This window comes from Zootoca vivipara, chromosome 3, assembly GCF_965207765.1.
Source record: "Zootoca vivipara chromosome 3, rZooViv2.hap1.1, whole genome shotgun sequence".
Classification (NCBI taxonomy): Eukaryota; Metazoa; Chordata; class Lepidosauria; order Squamata; family Lacertidae; genus Zootoca; species Zootoca vivipara.
This window is the reverse complement of record NC_142586.1, coordinates 40,768,639-40,792,935: the sequence shown is the minus strand read 5'-3', so window position 1 is coordinate 40,792,935 and position 24,297 is coordinate 40,768,639. Positions and strand designations below refer to the sequence as shown.

The 24,297-nt window shown below is 42.3% G+C and overlaps 2 protein-coding genes across 4 annotated transcripts in view; one reads left to right on the top strand and one right to left on the bottom strand.

The window, feature by feature from the left end:
• ANKRD6 (ankyrin repeat domain 6) overlaps positions 1-7,069 on the bottom strand; it is a 69,495-nt gene extending 62,426 nt beyond the window's left edge. The window contains exon 1 of one of the 3 annotated variants that reach the window (XM_035109394.3): positions 6,787-7,069. The gene's annotated coding sequence lies outside the window, so the exon portion shown is untranslated. The remainder of the gene's footprint in view (positions 1-6,786) is intronic. The other 2 variants (XM_088667204.1, XM_088667206.1) reach the window with 2 other exon arrangements.
• Positions 7,070-9,057: 1,988 nt separating this feature from the next.
• Positions 9,058-22,718, top strand: RRAGD (Ras related GTP binding D). Its single transcript, XM_035109404.3, has 7 exons — positions 9,058-9,566; positions 15,338-15,633; positions 16,678-16,877; positions 17,773-17,887; positions 18,990-19,132; positions 20,110-20,258; positions 21,942-22,718. The coding sequence occupies exons 1-7, from the start codon at positions 9,362-9,364 to the stop codon at positions 22,091-22,093; spliced, it is 1,260 nt and encodes a 419-aa protein (XP_034965295.1). The 5' UTR covers positions 9,058-9,361; the 3' UTR covers positions 22,094-22,718.
• Positions 22,719-24,297: the final 1,579 nt, after the last annotated feature.

Sequence of the window (24,297 nt, the reverse complement as noted above, 5' to 3'; positions counted from 1 at the left end):
ACATGAAAGAGGAAATATGTTTACTATTTACACGCTGCAAGAGTACTGTATATTCCTGCGTATAAGACTACTTTTTAACCCAGGAAAATCTTCTCAAAAGTTGGGGGTCGTCTTATACGCCGGGTCATATTTCTTATACTGTGAGTATATCCCAAACTCTATATTTTAACTGGAAAAGTTGGGGGTCGTCTTATACGCCCAGTCGTCTTATATGCCGGAATATACGGGTAGGTCCATTCCTTAATTTAAAATTTCTGTGTCTTTTTGATGGTGAGTAAATTTTACTCTTCTCTTAAAACAAACATATAGTTTATTCCCCCAATCCTAGAACCGTTTCGTGATCACAATTATTAGAATACTTTCACAGGAAATATTCTGTGCACTCAGAAAGGTCAGTTTAAAGACAGCAGGAGGGAGGTTGTGTAGTTTCCGGACACAGTTCAAACGCATGAACGATGATTGGTCTTGCTGACAGAAAAGGTTTTGAAGAATTATGTCCACTACAAGCCTTGTGTAATGCAGCTAACACAGTTAGTTCCTATTGTGCCCTTCAAACAAATTCACTGAAGCTTAACCTGCCTTAACAGTAGTTTCGCTCTGCACACACACTATTCATCATTCTTAAAATCCTCTAGATGCCAGGTATTAAAGGAAGCCCTGCAATATACGTAAACAATAATGTTGTCATTACTTATAATGCGTTTTTGCCACTGACAATTTTAGCAAAAAGGAAATCAACAAACTACAATAGTTCAAGCTTCCCTGTGACATATTCAGTCACTAAATGATGACACACAAAACTGCATTCTAGAAAGTTATGAAAGTACAACATAACACACTGGACTTACAGTAACTGCAAATCTATGCTTGTTTTCAGAATCCTCTAATGGAAGCATGCCAAAAAAAATTTGTTCTATAAAGTTTAAAATACAGAAAAAGCACTGCAAACAGTGTTCAAAACTCCCATCATTCTAGGCGCATTTTGCAACAGGGAATTTCATTAGGGCAAGCAGTTTCTGAGCTCTGGGCGCAGTACTGCACCTAAGATTTCAGATTAAAACTGCAGAGTGGAAGGAAAGGAGGACCTTTTCCTGCCTCCCCACTTCCAGGTACTCTCTCAAGACTGGAGAAGAGACCCCCTTAAGAATATTAGGGGGGTGGGATTGGGAAGGACTAGACCAGGTGTCGGCAAGCTTATGTCCTTGGGCCAGACACGCACAGTGTGATGCCAGAAATCACATCTGTGCGTGTCCCCAGCGCCAAAAATCGCTTCTGCGCATGCCCAGGCGCCAAAAATCGCGCTGGCACAGAAGCAATTTCCCAGACGCAGTTTCTGGCATCCACTCAGCGAGTCCCCGCGCCGCATCATGCTGGTTTAGTGCAGCAGGCGGGGGACTTGCTGAGCGGGCAGGTCGGTGACCGGGCGGATCGGTGACCGGGTGGCTCGTGGGCCAGATAAACAGCCTCCGTGGGACATATCAGGCCCATGGGCCAGAGGTTGCCAGTGCCTGGACTGGACCATGTGAAAAGTAAACATAATATTTTAGCTGCAGTTCATTCATTTTCAGATTTATATTCGTTATAACAAAAGTGTGCCTAGACATTCCGTTGTTGTGCCCATAACCTAGGTTTAAGGTGACAATTATCTCCTAGCTTTCACAACTCAGTTTCTAACACTGACTGTAAAGTGGGGATGAGAACAGTATCAACTCTCTTCACCAGGCCTGTAACACTTTAATACAGTAAAACCTTTGTTTTGTATCTTACATACCTAAGGCAAAACCCAAGGTCAGATGGCACTCTGAGCTTTAATTCTGAGGATTGAGGATCAAGCATCTACGTATATGATATATTTCACTGCAGGAAGCGTGATAACTCAGGGACAAACAGAATTTAGGAAACAAACACTGGCATTGCTTGAGCATTACATTACTACCAACCTACCTACTTCAGAGAATAGCATATTCCTCCCCATACATTAAATTCAATCCTTGCATGCCTAGTTTATGCAAATAACAATGAAATGTGCAGAAATGTTGAGTGTAAAAATATCTTGCATCCTTCAGAGTTTATTGCATCTTGTTTTAAAACTAGATCCCTTTACACCACCAGTTGCTTATCATCATCATCAACAACAACAACAACACATACTAAGAGTGCCCCCCCCTTTACAATGAAGTAGAATGACAATGTAACAATTTTGAAAGAGAAGAATGCACTGAGCCTAGGGCTTGCTGGTCAGAAGGTCGGCGGTTCGAATCCCTGTGACGGGGTGAGCTCCCGTTGCTTGGTCCCAGCTCCTGCCAAACTAGCAGTTCAAAAGCACATCAAAATGCAAGTAGATAAATAGGAACTGCTATAGCGGGAAGGTAAACGGCGTTTCCATGTGCTGCTCTGGTTTGCCAGAAGCGGCATTGTCATGCTGGCCACATGACCTGGAAGCTATACGCCAGCTCCCTCGGCCAATAATGCGAGATGAGCGCGCAACCCCAGAGTCGGTCACGAATTGACCTAATGGTCAGGGGTCCCTTTACCTATTCTTAGCACAAATGAAGGAATGGGCCACGGAGTGTGAGATTATATCAACCAAAGGAAGAATAATTAAATTACAGTCTGCTATTTTGAAAAGAAACAAATGCTGACTTTCTAAGTGATTTTTCACAGGCATTTTTTTTTAAAAAAAAATACTGGCCTGAGACATATCTGAGACAACCAATCACGGAGCCTGTGTGCAGAAGTTTCCTTTTGCATATGGATGTCTCTGGGCGCATCAGACCTTCGCCGAAGATCAATTTTCGCCGAAGAATTGATGCTTTTGAATTATGGTGCTGGAGGAGACTCTTGAGAGTCCCATGGACTGCAAGAAGATCAAACCTCTCCATTCTGAAGGAAATCAACCCTGAGTGCTCACTGGAAGGACAGATCCTGAAGCTGAGGCTCCAATACTTTGGCCACCTCATGAGAAGAGAAGACTCCCTGGAAAAGACCCTGATGTTGGGAAAGATGGAGGGCACTAGGAGAAGGGGACGACAGAGGATGAGATGGTTGGACAGTGTTCTCGAAGCTATGAACATGAGTTTGACCAAACTGCGGGAGGCAGTGCAAGACAGGAGTGCCTGGCGTGCTATAGTCCATGGGGTCACGAAGAGTCGGACACGACTAAACAACAACAATTGATGGACTTGGGATAGAAATAACTATGCAAAAACTATTATAAATGCCAAAAACTCAAGAATTTAATTATACTCTTCTGCTGTCTGCACGGGACAAATTGGTGTAGGTCTCAACGCAGAGTGAGGGTGGGGGATTTGACACAAATTTGGCACTCCATAGGAGCACAACTAGAGATGTATGCAAATCAGCCTACAGATGTTTGGTAAAATTCAACTGATTATACATATACACAGAATGTATTAATTCTAAGGTGGCATGATTCCTGTACTCATCAGGTGAAGGAGGCATGAGAAAGTGAAATTATTAATTATTATGCTGTGCATAATAGCAGTTTGCTACTTTGTTCTGACTGTCACAATTTTTTAAAAAAACTAAAAACAATAGATGCATTGAACAGATATTTTGATGGATCATCATTAACTCAAGCATTAAAAGAGAGTAAGAAACATTTTAAAGAATTAAACAGATAACAACTAAGAAACAGATTCTAGCACCAAGATTTGCGTTCCTTTTCAAGTTGTAACTCATCCTAGGTTTAAATTTTGCCTCAAGGGGATGCCAATAATACAAGAGACACAATACTAGTAATCTAATATGGATGTTTTTGGTACAAAAACAGAGGTCTGAAATATAAGCTAGTGTCACACATTCTCTTCTTTTTTGCAATCCATCCCTACCATATGTTTCATCGCATATGAAAGTGAGTGTTCAGTCCCTCCCTAGTACTGAATTATGGCATGACTTCTGTGCACCTAAGTAATAAATCTACAAATGGTATATCTTGTTCAAGCACATAATCACATTACCGGTAGCTAGGACACCATTTTTCTATCACTCTTTGTGTACTGTTTCGAGCTGAGTGCTTCAAGAATATGCTATCTTTTTTTATAGATTTACCGTGGGTGTTCTACATCTACCTGAATATTCATCAAGCTTTGTACTTTGTGTTACTTTAATACTCAACACAAAGCTTAAAATACAGAGGACTAAGCCCAGCCCTGTTCTAAAGTGCCTGAAGCAAATTGCAACTCATCTCTTCAATAAAAAGATGACAGGCACTGTTTTGGAATGAACAGATAACTGCATTTTAGAGATATGAGGATCCTGCCCTCTTGACTAGGCTGCTACGTGCTTTAAGGCAGGCAGTGGAGAAGAACAGGACTTACTGAATTTGCAGGTAATGGGCACCAGCCATACAAAAAGTTAAACATGGAGAAAACTTGTATTGAAAGTTAAGTTGCCTTGCTCAAAGAGAGCCATCACTGCCAAAGCAGAGCCTGATTCAACATACAGTTGTCAAAGTTTATGGGAATACGTTTGGTGGGGCTGTGAAAATATTCTGCCAATATTGAACAGGGGGATGGGGGGGGGGTAATCCTTAAAACATCTGGTGTATGAAATGGATATATGGAGAGCTGTTGTGGCACAGCAGCAAGACAGGACCTGGCCATGCTAACTATTGTGCTCATTTCCAATTCTCAAAAAGAAAGGAAGTTTATTCTTTATACAGCTATGGAAACAGATAATATCTGGCCATATTTTAATACACTGTATTTGCAAGGTGTTAAACCTTGCAAATGGAATACTGAAATGCACACAAATCAGCATTAGCTATTAAAACAGTAACTTTCTGCCAAAGCTTCCACTTCCTTATAGGAACTCTCCCACCCAACAATTTTATTTTCTCGTAACTGTCTTCGGCCAATGCAGTCAATCACTTAAATTACACAATTACCCAAGTGTGTTATATAAGTATAAAAACACCAGAAAATATAGGTAACAGCTTACTATATTTAACAACCACTATAGCTTATTTTGTGGGATTCGGGTGGCGCTGTGGGTTAAACCACAGAGCCTAGGGCTTGCCGATCAGAAGGTCGGCGGTTCGAATCCCCGCAACGGGGTGAGCTCCTGTTGCTTGGTTGCTTGGTCCAAGCTCCTGCCAACCTAGCAGTTAGAAAGCACGTCAAAGTGCAAGCAGATAAATAGGTACCGCTACAGTTTTAAAATAGTTTAACCCCCTTTTTCTGCCTATGTAAAAGCATAAAAGTAGTGTTTTAATTCAGTGCTTCATTAATTTTAAAAAGTGTGTGTAAAAGACACAAATTATTACAATAAACTAGCTCAAAGCAAGTTTTTGTTTAAGAAATTCTGTCTTCATTCTTACTTGTCTCTAATGAGAACTGGTTGTGACAGGTTTACCTATAATTGGAATGAATGCAGGTTTTTTTGTTTTTTTAAAGTATTTAAAATAAAAGAGAGACTGTTGGTGAATAGCATATGGTTCATTTCACAACTAAGAAACCTTCATAAACTTCCTAAAATGCAGAGTTATTCAAAAGCAGCTTCCCTGTGCATTTCTACATGGGGACAGGAGGGAAACCACATGTGAGGCAGTCAACACATGACAACTTACATTTGGGACACACATCATAATAACCTCGACTGAAGCACCTATTGTTTAGAAAGTATGTAACATGAGATGTGTTTTCTTCTTAAAGTAAATCAAGGTGATGGGATTCTGAAAATGAGAGGTGTTGACAGCAGGGCTTACCATGAGGCAAGCAGGGGTAGCAGACTTGGAGTGCCATTAATTAGTGAGAGACAAGAGAGATGTGACCATTGCATGGGCAGAATCCACCAGGAAAAGTCCCTTCACAAATCGCACTGAAATGAACAGGAGCTAAATATCTTGCACATGCACAGCTCCCATTTATTTCAATGAGGCATGCAGGAGAATTACTCCTACTGTGGCCCAGTGGACTGTGTGAGCGCCATTTAGATTTTCCACATCAAGTTTGGAGCATATACCTGGCTGGATTGGACTCTCAGCTCAGCCTGGAAGGCATTACGGTATGTCTAACCTACAAGTCAACAAATAGGGAAGCCGGGGGTCAGGAGCCAAAGCAGTCATCCATGCCTCTCTTCCTGGTCTGTGTCCCCTCAGCCACAACCCTCAGAAAGAGTCGTTGGGCTGTAATTAAATTAATCTTGGTTGGATGGGAGAATGAAGAAGAGGGAGAGTAAAACATGTACGCTAACTTTTGCATGTGTTTAACTACAGTGCAAAGGTAAGAGACACATAAGACCCACTCACGTTTGCTTCTCCCCCCACCCCACCTCTGCTGTAAATGGAGTCCCCTAATCTCAGGTGTGACCTGGGCCAGCTGTTGCTGTTTCTCTGATTGGTAAAGAGAAGGCGGCGGCACTCTGGCTATGCTCAGACTCCCATCTTACTTTTTCGTTTGTTTTTTCTCGCCTCCCTACATAAACCAGGGTGTGCACTAGCATATCGACAGCCTTATGGTTTAACGCTGGCTCAGATCTGAGCCCTGGAAGGTTCTGAGATTAGGAGGAGGGGCGAGAGAGGAAGAGGCAACACTTGCAGCGGCCAAACAATCACAGAAACCGGAGCTGGGGGTGGGGAGAGCGAAACAGAGGAGTTCCTTACAGATAGCTCTTGTATTCAGAGACACCCCCCCTTTTTTTTCTTGTTTACAAAATGTAGACACGGTGCAAGAAATGGAGACTTGGCTGCAGAACCCTCTCTTGCATGCAGGGATAACCCTCCCCTCGCAATGCAATGCATATATGTATATTTTAAATGCCTACCTTTTCTCTTCTCTCCCAGGGCGCCCTGCTACGCACATCCCAGCTCGGCGGACGAACAAACCTTGCGAAACGATGGGCTTGTAGGAAGCGGGGAGGTGGGGGAAATCTCTGCCGCTCCAGCTGCCCCTCGTAGGAGCGCTAGGCTTGGTCCTCCCTTGCTCCACCCTCGTGAAAAGGGTTTGCAAAGTTACTACGAAATCCTGCTCCAAGTCACGCCGCAGGTAACTTTGCTCTCCGGCGTGGGGCGGGGGAGGCTTCTTCGTTCACCATCCGCTCCGGCATTGCCATCTAGCGGCAGCACCTGGAAACAGCTCCCAAAAAGATCTGCTGCTCGAAGAGCGGAATCAAGAGGTCGAGATGGGCATTGGTGAGCGACATCTAGCGGCCACGATCCGGAACAACGATGGTTGGTGGGAAATCCAGACGAATTCGTCTGACCCTCCTTGACTCGCGTCTCCTAATTTTTTTCATCACATATACCGTATGTCCCATGGAAGACTTGCTTCTCAGTAAAACAAATAAAAAATCACGCTTAGGATCACGCTGTTGACTTTCTGTGTAGGAAAACAGAAGTGGCAAAAGGAGCGGCACAAATTTATGAATAAAAGAAGACATTACAGTACTCAGTAACTGCAAAATCAAGAGTGAACTGAATATGCAAAAATGCTTCCACAGGTCAAACACACCACCACTTTTGCTGCCACCGGAACACCCCCCCCCAAAAAAAAACCTGGGCGAGCGTATAGGCATCCTGCAAGGTGTTGTGGCTCATCTTCTCCACCCCAGGAGGTATTCCAGTGAGAGGGCGCATTCTGGTGGCGGCAGAAGGGGTGGGGTGGGCAGGGCGCAGCCTCTTGTTCTTCCACCACCTGAGGCAATTGCTTCACCTCGCTTCATCAGTGGGCCGGCGCTGCACTCTGGTGTAGGTCTGGGTCAAAAAAGCAGGTCTAGCCTATATATATTTTCACGTGCCTGAGCTCAGTAATGGAACATATAAAGCAATATTTTTAAAGTGATGAACCATCTAGTCATGAGGATAATGGATTTCTCCCATTGCTTACAAATCATGAGTCAACAAGCACGTTCAGAAGCAAGAGATTGCTTATTGACCACAGGATTGTGCAGCCATAACTGTTATACTGTAATGTAAACCAGTCACTTCGGAGCATCTTATCTGACTAAACTTATCTGCAAATTTTGAAGGGTACATTTTTCATCTTTACCGTCCCTGTCTTGCCCAGATTATTCAGTGCCACTGCTTGAACTTGTGGATTAATACTGAGAAGACAGCACTTTTCCAAAAACCCTTTGCGGTGTGGTTCCCTGAAGGTTTCCTCTCAGGTAAAATCTTGCTGCGTTCTGTGAGACTTACAGTGCAATCCTCTATATGTCTACTCAGAAATAAGCCGCACTGAGTTCAATGGGGCTTACTCCCAGGTAGAGAGGTGTGGGTATTCACATGTACAGGGTGAGTCTTTTAAGGGGGGGGGCTCTTTTAAAGGACTCACCACCCTGTATAATTGCAGCCTGCCTCCCTGGTAAGCATGCTTAGGACTGCAGTTTTTTTGGGGGGGGGGTGGCTCTCAGATCTGACCAGAATACTTCACCCTCATATTACAGGTAGGTAGCCGTGTTGGTCTGAGTCGAAGCAAAATAAAAAAAATTCCTTCAGTAGCACCTTAAAGACCAACTAAGTTTATATTTTGGTATGAGCTTTCGTGTGCATGCACAATGCACACGAAAGCTCATACCAAAATATAAACTTAGTTGGTCTTTAAGGTGCTACTGAAGGAATTTTTTTATTTTGCTTCACCCTCATATGTGCTAGTGAGCTAATGGGGACAGAAGTACTCTGTACATGCTCAGATACTAAATGCAAGAGGAGACAGTGACATCCATACATTTTAATAGCTGTTCAGAAAAGGGAGTTTTGAGAGATCCTGCCATGTCACTGTGCTAAAGAAAGAAAAAGGTATACCTGTCAAAACTCCCAACGCTGCACTACTCTCGAGTCTAGCCACCACGGCAGCCTTCCCACTACATACAAAGTGCAAAAAAATCCTAATTTTGGGGCGAGGCGGGACGGTGTGTTTTGAAACATTATTTGAAACCCCGCGGCTTTCCTTTCGCAAATTCAACGCTGGCCCCTCCCTCCGTGTGGCATATGAATCCTTAATATATCTATATCTATTTAAAAAGTATGTGTGTGTGCGCGCGCGTGTTCATTGGCAGGGCCCCTCCCTCGAGTGGCTTGTTTCTAGTTTCTCGGCGTCTACTATTATGTTACTCCGTGTGTGAGTGTGTGAGTGTGTCAGGTGACTTGGGTCACGCAGTTTCTCTCCTCTGGGAGGGACGGCAGGGCCTCGGCTGACTTTCCTTTGACAACTGCGGCGGCGGCGGCGGCGAGGAAGAAATACAAGGAAAGGGAGCAGCTTAGGTCAGAGTCCCAGGCGAGAGGCAGCCTCGAGGGGTGCGGGGGGCTCGTGGCGGCGGCGGGGCGAGCGTGCCGCTGGGGGGGCCGGCCGGCCGGGGTCTGCCTTCGGAGAAGGGGCAAGAAGCCCGTGGAGGGAGCACGATGAGCCAGGTGCCGGGGAAGCCGAAGGAGCAGGAAGAGGACGAGGGAGAAGAGGAGGAGGAAGAGGAGGAAGAAGATGAAGAGGAGGAGGAGGAAGACGACGACGAAGACGAAGAAGAAGACGAGATCGTGGGGCTTGCAGATTACGGGGACGGGAGTGGATCGTTTTCGGACGGCGACCCGGAGAACGGCGGGGACGGGGCGTGTAAGTAGCTCGGCGCCGCCGCTGCCCCGAAGGGAAAGGGCGGCCTCGTGACTGCCAGGCCCATTGTTTTGGGGCGGAGTGAGCGGCAGAGAGGGAGAGAGGAACCCACCGGGCTACGCGCAGGCGGCGTTCAGCGCACCCGGGAGAGCCGGGGAGAGTTGCGGGGCTGGGAGAGGGAAGGGAGGAAACGGGGTTGGGTCACGGGGGTGTCCACTTTGGATAAAATATTGTGGTGGGTGACACAGGTAAGCTCCGCCCCACGTAATCGATCACAAGACGCGGTGCACAGACACACACCCTTTGAATGGGTGGAAAGCCTATGGACTTTAGGGGACCCCTCAGCCCCTAGGAGTTGGCTCCTATGGGGTGGGAGGGGGAAGCAACAAACTGCACCCATTTGTTTGCCCTGCATGCCATGGGCATAGCCAAGGAGGGGGGCAGCCGGGCAGCTGCCCCCCATCAAGGAAAAGAATAGAAATATTTAACTGACCAATCTCCCCCCCCAACAAAGTCCTGCCCCCCCCCCCACAAAAATATTGGCTATGGCCATGCTACACACACCCCTCTACCCCTTTCTTTCTGCCTGCAGAAGCAGCAGCAGCAGCCTAAGTGGCCCAAGGCATTTTGTTACCCAAGGCGATGAGGGCCAAGGTGGTTTTCCCAGTTCCGACTGGGCTGGCAGATATACTGAAAGGGACTCAGCCTGCCACCGCACCTGAGGGCTGCAGGAGGGCTTGATATGCAGAGGCCTTCTAGAATTGTAGTGTTGGGCGGGACCACATGGATCATTCTAATCCAATCCCCTGCAATGCTGGAATAAGTTGCCCAATGTGGGGCTCAACCCCATGACACTGAGACTCGTGCTCTACTGACAGAGCTATTCCAGCTTCCTTACCTTGACCCCTTGACTCATCGTCCTCCCTAGTATCTGCTGCCTCACACTGCCTAATAGTGGGACCAGCCCACGCCTAACCTGTTGAACTGGGTTGGGGTTTTTCCTTTGCTTTGTTTTTTGGTGAGACAGAACCAAAGTCTCGGCCATGCTGCCCAAGTGAATGCTGAGTGATCCTGGATTCTGGCAGATTGCAAAAGGTCTCATACAGCCTACGTCCGTATAGCAGAATGGGGGACTTGGTGCAGATGGTGGTAGTGGTTGGAGGACAGAGCTTTGTGTGCCGTGAAGCTTGTATGTTAGCCTCCTGCCCCTGGATGTGGTAGAGGATGGTGTCCCATTACCAGTATTGGAAGTGGAATTCAGCTGCCAAAGTTCAGTCAACGCCTGTGCTTGTCCTTTGCCTTGGGTAGCAAAATGTCCTGGACTAGCCCCACTTATAGAAACCTTTCATTCTCTTAGGTGTACAAGTACAACAATTTTCAAGACACTGGCAACACAGGTGGGAATAAGGTTGTGGGGATGTGGAAGACTTCTGGGGTGGGAAAGGCTGTGCTTTAAATTGGGTAGAGTATGGAGTGAGGGCCTTGAAGGAGAGAGATTAAAACATGGGGCTACAAGTAAACATAAACAGAGGTACTTGATGTCTCAGGGCTAACATTTGGAATAGGGTAAGAGTTTTGGAGCAGAAGAGGGAATTTGGGGGTGGTATCAGGTTTGGGACGTGGGTAGCGCTGTGGTCTAAACCATGGAGCCTTGGGCTTGGCCATCAAAAGGCCATTGTTCTGTCCCAGCTCCTGCCAACCTAGCAGTTTGAAAGCACGCCCAAAAGTGCCACGCTCTGGCAGGAAGGTAAACGGCATTTCCAGGCGCTGCTCTGGTGTCGGTGTTCCGTTGTGCCAGAAGCGGCTTCATCATGCTGGCCACATGACCTGGAAAATCAGTCTGCGGAGTGGACAAACACTAGTTCCCTTGGCCTGGAAAGCGAGATGAGCGCTGCAACCCCAGAGTGGTTCACGACTGGACTTAAGTGTCAGGGGTCCCATATATATATATATATATATATATATATATATATATATATATATATATATCCAACTCCCAAACCTGATAAAAGGTAAAGGGACCCCTGACAGAAATATATATATATATTTCTGTCAGGGGTCCCTTTACCTTTTATCAGGTTTGGGAGTTGGAGACATTAGTTTAGGAATGGGGTTAGAATTTGGAGACTGTGAATGGGTGGTGCTAGGAATGAGATGGATTGGAAGAGAAGCATGCCTTCCTGAGAAATCTGTTGGGAGGATTAGATTTGGGAGGAGATAGATTTATCGTGCTTTTTATAGTAATATTTTTGTATAGCACTTCAGAAAGTTTGGAGCACTTTACATTCATTATCTTGGTAAGCCTTGGGTGAGACTTGCTAAAGCCATCTTGTAGTTAAAGAGAGGTTTGAGCTGCACACACACACATTAAATTTCATGCATGCAGACACACATGAATCCTGGCAGCTGTAGTTTACCCCTCATAGAGCTACAGCTCTCGACAACATTAACAAACTAAAGTTCCCAGGATTCTTGGTGGTGGTGGAGGATGTGTTTATATGTATGTTGTATGCAGTCCCAAACTAGGAGTCTCCTGGCTCACAGCACAAACACTTAAGACACTAATGGTATTCCAGCTTTATACATGGTTCATTTTTGCTGCATAAATACAAAGGCACACCATATTTAATGTGAGCCAGGGTCTAGTTTATGGGGGTTTTTCTTGTTTTGTTTACTCCCCCACCCCATCTAGTTTATGTTTTCAATATCATGGTGCAGGTCCCACCCAGAAAATTGTAAGTAGTCATTGAGGGCCTCAACATATTCAGCTTTTACCTTGCTACTGAATACCCACCCCTATCTTATGCACCCCTATCTTATGCATACCTGAGATCAGGATGAAAGGGGATTTCAGGTCCAAAGGTACAACCTGAAGTGCAGCATGACACCTAGCATTGTTTTTCCAAAGGAAATTAAGCCCTTAAATAGGAGATGTGATATAAGGAAGAGGAATAAGTAGCTGATTGGCTAGAGTCAGATCTAAATTTGTATTTTATTGTCTATTACATTTATGGACTGCCCGTTGGCTAAGTTCTCTGACAGCTTGAAAAAATTAAATAGAAAAATACGATCATTTAAATAATACAATCTAGCATATGTAATGCAGAATGCAGCACCAAAAATACAGAAAAGCAGACCAATATAAAAATATCATTAAAACTTTCTTTGTAGAGAGTTTTGTGGATCTAGGCTTTGTGTCCAAATAATAAGTGAGCATTTGGGGAGAGGAACAAGTAGGCACTTAGTACTGTCTGTTGCGGCTGTCTTGTGGGGAACAAGAACAGGGGGAAAAGATGAACAGGGAGAAAACAGGGTGGGGGAGGTGTCCAGGCATGTGACAGACAGTGGAATACGGTAGGTAGAAGAGAGCATTGGGAGAGCATGGAAATAAAAACATAAGTGGTTGTGCAGCTGATTGTATGGGTCGCTTCAGAAGTGAATTGTAGATGGTATAAAGTTGGGAGGAAACTTATGTAGATCAGCAATGGGATGAACCGTTAATGAGAAACTAAAGGAAAGAAAAAACTAGGTTTGTTCAGTGAGTTGGGGGAGGGGAAGAGCTAGAGACAAGGTTGGGTTCAGCCTGTGTTTTAAGAGCAGAGGGAGAAAACTATCCTAATAAATGTGTCAAACTCTTGAAACAGTATCTGGAGGGGGGAAACCCTTTAATAAAGTACTTCCTATTGGTATTCGTGGTACAGATATCCAGTGTCTGTTACAAATTGCACGTGTTTTACTGATGCGAACTTGGAGATCTAAGGAAATAAGGAAGGCAGACTTCAGGCCCATAAAAGGCAACAGCTGCAGAGGGCTCAGTGTTTAGAGCTCCTTTGCAGCTGTGAATGTCAGTTCCCATATTACCAGGCTCTGCTCCAGGGTCTGCCTGCATATTTTTGATGACATTGTGTGCACTGGTGTGATGGTATAGAAAGGGTATTTTTATAGGCATGTTTAAAGGAGAAACCCTTTTTTCTGCTAATGGATTAACCATGGTTACCTACATTTTTGTGTTAAAAAGAATAGGCTGTTCTGCCACCTGTTGCTTTGTGCATAACACAGACTGTTTTCCTTTTTGGCTGCATTCTCTTCTGATTTACAGAGCTGGGAAAAGATAGAAAATTGCTTCAGACTCTAGGATTTCTTGAGGGAAGCTTTAGGTTTATGTTTCAAAGTGTCCTTTTGGCATTAATCCATTAGAAAGTATTGTTGGTATTTTGTGCAAAGGAGTTTATACTCCTGTTGAGTCTGTATAGTTCACACTCACACACACACTTGACAATCTGTGGATTTATAAGCAAAACAGCTTTCCCAGTGACACTACTTTAAGGAGCACTTATTCTAACAAGAGTGCTCTTTTTTTCCTTCAAAGAAAAGGGAATGTGACAAATATTACTTGCTGTGTAGTGGCCTCCGAAATAGGTGTTCTTCTCCAAAACGAATATTCTTCTCCATCAGATGTCTTCTCCCATGATTCAGTGAGCATATGTGCCATCTCAAGTTTCACAGCTCCCTTTCAGAACTGATCTGAATGTACAGAAATAGCACATGGTACTGTTCTTTCTGGGTTATACTCCTACAGACTGCAGGTGGTAGAAAGGTTTGAATATTTGAATGCTGCAACATATAAATCAGGGATAAGGGGAGCTGTGGCCAGGGCTGGCCCAGGACATTTTAGCACCTAAAATGAACCACAAAATTGTGCCCCTCCCCACCAGGGAAGAAGTGGGGAGTGAAGACCTACACCAGGAACAAGGCAGGGAATTAAGATCTACATCGCTGTGGCACTCCTGATGTTGAATTCCAACACCAACATCTTAAACAAAAGATTACATTTGCTAGAAGGCCATGTTAAATATAGATTTTTTTCTTAACTATTGAAAAAATACAGTAGTAATGGATTTCTTACTACCGTATCTTGTCTTGGATTCCAATTCAATAAAACAACCTTATTAATTTTCAAAATGATTTAAATTAAGTACCGCATATTTGAATCATAACACCCATGTTAGTTTACCTGAGGAAGCTATGCAGCTCCATTTTACATATTTGTTGGGGTATTTGGGAGCTCTTCCAGTATTTAGCATAAATTATTCCAGATGTCACATACAGCAATGTATATTTTTCTTTGGTCACTGTCCATTTCAATATACCTGAAATACTTTTATTTACTTATTTCGAATATTTTTGTACCACCCTTCCTCGAAACCCTCAATTACAGGTGCCTTTCTGAGATAACTAAGAAAGTGTGAGAGCATATAATAGAGCAAACAAAAAGCCGTCACTTGTATTCTTGGAAGAAAAGGCTGTATTTAATATTTTTTACTTTCTTTCACTTTTGTACTAACCGACCAGAACGAAAATAGTCAAAAACAAAAAGTCTCATTGCTTTCACGTTTTCCCTCACCAGTCAGTCAACTAAAGCTTTAATGGATTGATTGATGATTAAGTATTAAAACTAGCAACCCTGTGATTGTAACAGCTTACAATATGCAATACGAAATCTGAGGGTCTGCATTTTTCACCATCAGTAGCTTTGAGGGAGGTGAGTTGTCTTTTGAACCAGCAGGTGGAGCTGGCAAAATATCTGGTGGGTGGGATGAAGAGGAAATTAGATCAGTCAACCAAAGCTTTATCTCTGGCATTGGAAAGGAAGGAATCCTAAAATGGTAGGATTGGGAAGTAAAATTAATTGAAATTGTGTTAGAATTTGGATGCAAATAAACACCTGTTTTTATTGTTGTTGTTTTTGCAAACAATTTTTTCTTTTTATCCAGTTCTAGATTTCAACGAGCCCTTTAGTACTGAAGTCAAGCCAAGAATTCTGCTAATGGGACTGAGAAGAAGTGGAAAGTCTTCAATTCAGAAAGTTGTGTTTCATAAAATGTCACCGAATGAAACCCTTTTCTTGGAGAGCACTAATAAGATTTGCAGGGAGGATGTTTCCAACAGCTCCTTTGTAAACTTTCAGATATGGGACTTTCCTGGGCAAATTGACTTTTTTGACCCTACCTTTGACTATGAGATGATTTTCCGAGGCACCGGAGCACTGATATTTGTTATTGATTCTCAGGTAAGGAAAGGATTTGGGTTATGATCTTAGCTTAGACTAAATACCCTAAATTTGCACACACAAACATCACCCAACAGTAGCATGGATGATAAAAAGTAGAGATGTGAAGAGCCATAAAAATACCTTTCTCACACACCCCACTCCCAATTTTTCTGATATTTCTCTCTGGGCTATCACATCTCCAATAAGAATAGCAACACACAACGTGATTGACTCTCTCGTTAGTACAGGCAAGATCCAGAGAATGACAAGCAGGATTTCCCTTCTGAGGCAGTTTTCTCCTCTGTCCTCCTTCACACTATAGCCCCTTGCTTACACACCTCAAAAGCTGATTCTGAGGGACCCTGTGGAGTAGTGTGATATGTATTATGTATTATAGGGGCCTACATCCAAATGCTTTGGCAGAAACCAGATCTCCCTCACCCACACAAGCATGAGTGGAAGAGCAGCTCTATGGATCCTGCCCTGAGTTCTCATTGTTCTAGTGTAAATATTGTTATTTTAGCTTTCCTTGTTTTGTACATGTAGACTTCATCATGACATTCGACCTAGTATGCTTTTTGCACCTATGTGTATTATCTGAAACACTAATAGTAGAATTAAAATTTTTATAATGGTTAAATCTTACTAAAACAATGTTTGAGATTTATGAATGAAGCATGTGAAACAAACACAGAATGGAAATGGGATGGTCTCTTTATCCCTCATGCCTAGTTAAAACTACCATCACAAAAGTATCCTATTTCTTAGTGAACACTACACAGAAGGAACTAGTAAGCAAGTGACCTGTACTTGTTAAAACAGCTGCTTTAATAAGGGAAGTTGAAAGAGACAGGCAGGAAAAACAAGATTCAAAATGTAGGAGTGTTGGAAAGATGTAATGCTTGATAACTCGCTGAAGTGCTTTCACATTGTGATTTTTGTTTATGAAGATGTAAAAAAAACCACACCCTTTGATAACTTGAGAAGTAAAGATTAAACACTTTAATTCCTAATTGGATTTACAAAAGCAAATCATTTATCCAGTTTATTTTTGGTTTGTAGGATGACTATATGGAAGCTTTGGCAAGATTGCATCTCACTGTGACAAGAGCATATAAAGTGAATCCAGACATAAACTTTGAAATATTTATCCACAAAGTAGATGGTTTGTCAGATGATCACAAGATTGAAACACAGAGAGACATTCATCAGAGGACAAATGATGACCTTGCAGATGCTGGGCTGGAAAAAATCCACTTGAGGTGAGGAGAGCAAAGCAATTGATAAAGCCTGCTTTGGGGACAGGGGAGAATAAGAAAAAGCAGTATGCCTCACATATTGAACAAGCACATGTGCCAACTTTTTGTAAAATCTTAGGGGGAAAGGGGTGACACAGCAGTGATATGGCCAACTTAGATATGCAGTGGTCAAATCATTAGAAATCACCAGTCAGTCAACTAAAGCTTTAATGGATTGAATGATGATTAAGTATTAAAACTAGCAACCCTGTGATTGTAACAGCTTACAATATGCAATACGAAAAATGGCATAGTCGTTAAACAGTTCTTTATCTTGTAAGCAACCCTTCAGAAGATTCCACAAACAAGGATGAATGAGTCCTGTTATGGTATCACAAGGATACCAGCTTTAGTGCTCATGTTTTACAATTGGCTAAGTGGAGGCCTGTGCTTTCGCCAGGGTTGGCGGAGGGGTGGAGTGTGCAGCTTGAACATGGCTTCAGCATGTAGCAAATGGGAAAAATAGGCACACTCATCAGAACTGCTAGATTACGCTTGGGTGAGGAGCAAATGGAAGTACAGGTGTGGTGATAAGAGACTGTTCACTGAAACATAATGTGTCAGATCACCCATCAAAAAAAAGTTTCCTTATGAGTTTTTACACCAGGAGTGCCTGCAGATGTATAATGGATTATTTTTACTTGCTGAATTTTCCACAGTAAGGGGAAATCCCAATTAAATTAAGTCTTAACTGGCATTTTGATGATGGCAGCACGGGGGGGGGGGCGACTTGCATGCATGGGCAGCCCTAATTCCACAAACTCCTGTCTGGAAGCCCTATAATGCCTCATTTCTTTCTACAAACTTTCCAGAGCTGTTAATTTCAGAGAGATACACTGATGTCTATTTCCTTTTCCAGCTTTTATTTAACAAGCATATATGATCATTCAATATTTGAAGCGTTTAGCAAAGTGGTACAGAAATTGATCCCCCAGCTCCCAACACTGGAGAACTTGCTTAACATCTTTATCTCGGTAAATAGTTGTTGTTCTCTTGCATATGTATTTCCTGAGCCTTTGTATATTTTATTGCAAAACACTGTTTTTGTTTGTTTTTAATTTCATTTTTGTGTTATGTGTTGCTGTAGGATACTTGGTATACGAGAATAAATGCCCATAAAAACTGTTCAGTCACGTGCAATTACTTTGCAAACATTCACTTGCTTGTAAACAACAATTCATTTCAAACTTTGCTAGAATGTAACTTGAGTCTCTGATTCTTGTTACAACCTCATATACCGGTACAGTGGTACCTCGGTTTATGAACACAATTGGTTCCGGAAGTCTGTTCATAAACTGAAGCGAACTTTTCCATTGAAAGTAATGGAAAGTGGATTAATCCGTTCCAGAGTACTTAAACTGAAGCGTTCATAAACTGAAGCGAACTTTCCCATTGAAAGTAATGGAAAGTGGATTAATCCGTTCCAGACGGGTCCGCGGAGTACTTAAACTGAAGCGTTCATAAACTGAAGCATGGGTGTAATTGGTTCCGGAAGTCTGTTCATAAACTGAAGCGTTCATAAACCGAAGCGAACTTTCCCATTGAAAGTAATGGAAAATGAATTAATCCGTTCCAGATGGGTCCACAGTGTTCATAAACCGAAAATTCATAAACCGAGGTGTTCATAAACCGAGGTTCCACTGTATTTATCAGAACTGTATCCACTGTTCTCATGCACTGTTCAGCATAGCTTGGTGTTAGGATTGGAGCTCAAACAGTCACTCAGGCTGATTCATAGGACGTGTCTGGCTCCAGTCCACTTTTGTATTAATTCACTTTTATCGTTTTGGGATTTTAAGAAATATTAAATTTAAAATGAAATGTTAACAGTTAGTTGCAAGTAAATCTCATTGAAAGTGGGATTGTTGTTAGTCATGATGAAAACTCATTCCATTACTGTCAGTGGGACACAGCAATGCTGTGAGTTCTGTTGGTCTGTGCCCAAGAATTACACTAAGACTATTTTTATAATATCATATTTCACCAGCTTTTCTTATGCACACTGACAGCATCATCTTTATTGTCTAAAGACTTGGTTCCTTCAATGAAATCTATATTCTCCCTGTTTCCTTGTAGAATTCTGGAATTGAGAAAGCCTTTCTGTTTGATGTAGTCAGTAAAATTTATATTGCAACAGACAGTACCCCAGTGGACATGCAGACTTATGAGCTCAGCTGTGATATGATAGATGTTGTCATTGACATCTCCTGCATTTATGGGTGAGTAAAGTACACCATCTTACACCATCCTTTGTGCTTGTCTGTCTTGATCAATCTATAAAGCTTAAAGTCACATAACAATTAAAATGCAAATGGAGTAATATAATAAGTTTATAATATTTTTCATTCATATGCGGTAATGATCTTCTAGCTTGCTGTTACTATTTCAGGATAGAAAAAAACTTTAATCACAAAAGCACACTCTCTCTGTGTGAAAGGTCATGAGAGTTGTGTGTATGTAGATCAAAGTGATTTTGAAACTGAAGCTTTTACAACTGATAGAGCAGAACAGGCTGGGATGTAGAAAAGATTGTGAATTCACCTTAGTCTTGTTTAATCTACAACGCTTCGAACAGGAGCCACTTAGCTGATGTAACGGGGGGGGGGAGTGTACTTGTGTATACAAAATATTATAGTCAGAGATTCTAGTAACAGCTCTTAAAATGCACCACGAGTTCTACACAAAGGCCTGGTCGCTAAAAGAGCAGTATTGTAATTTTCATATAGGGTAAATAAAATCAGTGATAATTCCACTGAGGCTGAGTAATAAATGACTTATCCCTGGCAAGCCATTGAATACATGGCAGGATTTTTTTTAAAAAAAACTGCAAATTTTTAAACAGTCTAGGATTGGAAAATAGAGCTGGAATAAGATATTTACACACTAGATAAGGGGACATCAACATAGAACCCAAAGGTGCATATGAACCCAAAGAGTCTTCTTCCCCTACTGAATTAAGACTTGAAAGAAGCATTTGATGGTTGTGGTGTGTGCTTGATTAGGGGAGGGGGTCTGCCCACAACAATTTTTCCAGCTTGTAAATGTTACCACGGGCCTAAAAAGGTTGGCAATATCTGCCTCGAACATATTTCACTTTAAATAGTATTGAAAGCAGCAATAAAAATGTATTCATTCAAGCAGATAAAAATCACAGCATTTATCTTCTCCCCAACATCACCTGTGTCTTGCTGTTTAGGCTCAAAGCAGATGGAGCAGGAACTCCCTACGACAAAGAATCAACAGCAATAATAAAACTGAACAACACAACAGTCCTTTATTTAAAGGAAGTGACAAAGTTCCTGGCGCTAGTTTGCTTTGTCAGAGAAGAAAGCTTTGAGAGAAAAGGTATTGGAACTTCAATTTGAAAGTTTAGAAATCCTTCAGAATCTTGTTCCCAATTAATAATTAAATATTTGTCTTGGAGATTCCGTATGTACAAGCTGTGACAAAACTATAAAGAATGCAGAGGGTATGGAGGTATCACAGCTGGTCATTGGGCTTGCTACAGCCTGTTGCTGGAACCATGTTGCTGGAACCATGTATTCATGTTGTTACATTATATATCTGGTCATTTCAGTTCAGAGTGACATAATGTTCTTTCTCCCTCATTATTATTACATATCTGTGAGAGAGGTTAAGAGTTGAGACTGCAACTAGGCTAAAGTCACAAAGTGAGCTTTAATGGTAGAGAGGGTATTTGAACCTGTGTATCCTAGTCCAACACTAGAGGGTTTCCGGAACTGGAACTTTTCTCCTCCCTAACACTTGATCAGGAGTGACGCTTTCTCATTATATTCACCTCTCATTCTACTCCCTTATTTTCCTACCATCCTCTAAATACACGTACACACAAGAGTTTCCACTTAAGCAGCAGTAACTTCCTTGCCTTTTATTTTTGGAAACTTACTGCATCTTACCTACTCTTCAAATGCTCTGGGGAATGTATGCATAGAATAACTCAGTCTTCATGACTTCAGTCTCCATAGAGAGGTATTTCAACATGTTGTTGTTGTTGTTTAGTCGTTTAGTCGTGTCCGACTCTTCATGACCCCATGGACCATAGCACGCCAGGCACTCCTGTCTTGCACTGCCTCCTGCAGTTTGGTCAAACTCATGTTCGTAGCTTCGAGAACTGTCCAACCATCTCGTCCTCTGTCGTCCCCTTCTCCTAGCGCCCTCAATCTTTCCCAACATCAAGGTCTTTTCCAAGGATTCTTCTCTTCTCATGAGGTGGCCAAAGTAGTGGAGCCTCAGCTTCACGATCTGTCCTTCCAGTGAGCACTCAGGGCTGATTTCCTTAAGAATGGATAGGTTTGATCTTCTTGCAGTCCATGGGACTCTCAAGAGTCTCCTCCAGCACCATAATTCAAAAGCATCAATTCTTCGGCAATCAGCCTTCTTTATGGTCCAGCTCTCACTTCCATACATCACTACTGGGAAAACCATAGCTTTAACTATACGGACCTTTGTAGGCAAGGTGATGTCTCTGCTTTTTAAGATGCTGTCTAGGTTTGTCATTGCTTTTCTCCCAAGAAGCAGGCGTCTTTTAATTTCGTGACTGCTGTCACCGTCTGCAGTGATCAAGGAGCCCAAGAAAGTAAAATCTCAACATAAAATATATTTAATAAAACTAGTTTGGTCTTCCATTATTTTGTGGCTTCAGTATCACATGACCTCTGAATCCCTGGAAAAACAAAGGACTAACGCAGCAGATTTAAACCACTTAAAATATGTACCCTCTTCACTTAGGGAAGTGAGAGAGCATTATAGCATTAACTTTGAGTGAGGTCACTGGCTTAGTGCTTAAATCCAAACATTGCAACAGTGCATTTTAAAATAATGTGTAGTTCTTGGTAAATTGTACATAAATTTCTGTAGTCATTCACAGCTTTTCTTACATTGTTGCATTTAAGAGAGAAATCTGATTTTAGCCCTTTTCTTTTAGTACATACCACAGAAAAGAGTTTACTTAATTGTGTTGTTGCCATGGCAGTTTGAGCATGGAACATTTCTTTTTCTTTTCTTTAGGACTAATAGACTACAACTTCCACTGTTTCCGTAAGGCCATACATGAAGTATTTGAAGTGAGAATGAAAGCAGTGAAAGCTCGGAAGAATCAAAACCAAATTCAGAAGACCAAGAGGGCCACTCCTAATGGCACCCCTAGAATGCCAGTGTAGCTGAACTGTGTGAACCACTGTTAACTTGTAAAACTTCTTATTTCTTGTAATGGTTTCATCAGGTTCCGTAGCTGGAAGATGAAAGCGACTGCTGTACTGGTGGCATGGATTTTACCACACTAGCCTCCCGCCAAAACACTGTTTATCTTATCCAGTTGTTCATATTAAGAAGTATCTGTAACAAAACTTTTCTGCACTTTTGTCATGTTTCTTGATGGAAATGAACTTTTGATAAATCCATTTGTGTTTTATTTAAAATGACACTTTTTACGTGTGAACTTGGGTAGGATATGTACCATTAGTTTCTCTATATGCTGCAAACAAATGAGTAAAACAATCAAGAAAAAATATTAAGATACCTTTTTACAAATTTGGGGAGTTTAATATTCATGCCAGTTCTATATATATATATATATTCCAACTTGTAAATTGAAGTTTTATTTTGAAATACAATAGCAATAAAAATGTTTCCTTGGAGTCCTTTATTGGTACATGAAAAGTTTTGTAAAAATAGGCTTTGAGCTAAATATCTCCCAAAATGTCTCCATAATCCTGGCAAACCCATTTTGTTCTTATGATGATTACCTCTACAACTTTCTATAAAGAGACCTATTTTGTAACAGTTGCATGTTGTGTTTGGGTTTTTTTTTTTTTTAAAAAAATACACTTGCAGCAGCAGGAGAAATTCTATACAGTTATGGTGGATACAAGCAGGGACCAGCAATCACAGGGTGCAGAAGAGGAAGGAAACTGTTCATCTTCTAACCACCCCCATTACCAGGAGAGGAATCCCCAATCACCATGGAACTCTCCACAGTGAAAGGACTTGCTGCTGTCATTCCCCAAGACTATTTGGGTCCAGGATATTAGGGGTGAGACATAGTGATTTGATTTGGCAACAGGGCTCTGCCTGCTAGCTCCACAGAGCTATCTAGTGGAAGGGCCAGTTGCTTGAGAGAGAACCTTGGGGAGGAAGGGGTGCATGTTGGAAGTGATCGACATAGTTCTCAAGTAATGGAAATACAGCATATGGTTTCTCAAACCATTCATGCAAATCTTTTGACTAGCAAGTACCGTATATGTGGGTAACAGGAACAAAGTATTAGGGGTGGGGGTGTCCATGCATTTCTGCTTCCATAAGATGTCAATTCCAAGAGATGACTAAAGTGGCTCACAGGTTGCATTTGAATGAATACAATTTTCAAAACATCTGAAGCTATATTTACATTTCTAAAGAAGATGGTTCATGAGGCAGTATAGTCACTCCCTCTTTCTACCTCTACCCAAAATACAATTATTTGGGTTTATTTAATAAAACTTACCCTGCCCAAGTTACTGTATGAAAGGCATTACATAAAACACTTTTCTTCCCTTTCACCTGTCCCCACAATGGGCATTTAAGTTCATATTGCTTATGCAGTTTCGGCAGAACTGCCAACCAATTTTTTTTTGCCATCTGTTCTTGGGAAGCTCAAGATTAAGCTTAATGGAAACCACACAATTCCTCCTTTTGGAGTGAAGGTTCTGTAAATCTGAAAGAGTACTTTTTGAGCATGAATGCCACTATGTTTTGTGTGAATATAACTAGCATCAGTTATAGAGTGGCAGTGGCACAACCACTTCTTAGGCCTACAAATGTGAAAGTGAAGCATTACCTCTCTGCTCTCTTACATCCCATTGCTCTATTAGTCTATTGTACTGGTAAATAAAAATTGGTCTTGAATTTAGCAGAACAACTTTTGCAGTGAAATCCTATGATCTCATCGAGGTAAGTGGGATTGCAGCTTTTTAGATGCCTTGTTTTAGAACCAGGAAGATGCACAGAGTGCTTTCCATTTCATGTCGCAAGGGGGGCAGGCAGGATTGGGAGAAGCAAAATTATAAGGTATATAAGAGAGAGAAGAGAGAGAGAGAGAGAGAGAGAGAGAGAGAGAGAGAGAGAGAGCGCATATCCTCACCCTATCTGATTTCATGTCTCAGGACCCAACATACCTTGGACGGAACTAGTTCAGAGTTGGCTTGATTGCGTGTGTGTGTGTGCGGTGTGTGTGTCTGTGTGTCTGTTTGTCTTCTCTCCCCAATATACTAATGGGTGTAGAGAAGATCCTAACCCTCTTAGCGAGTGCTGAGAGGGTAGCTGGGGTTGTGGCAATTACTCCGGATTAGTTTACTCCGGATCAGTAAATGGAGGGGTGATTATCTTT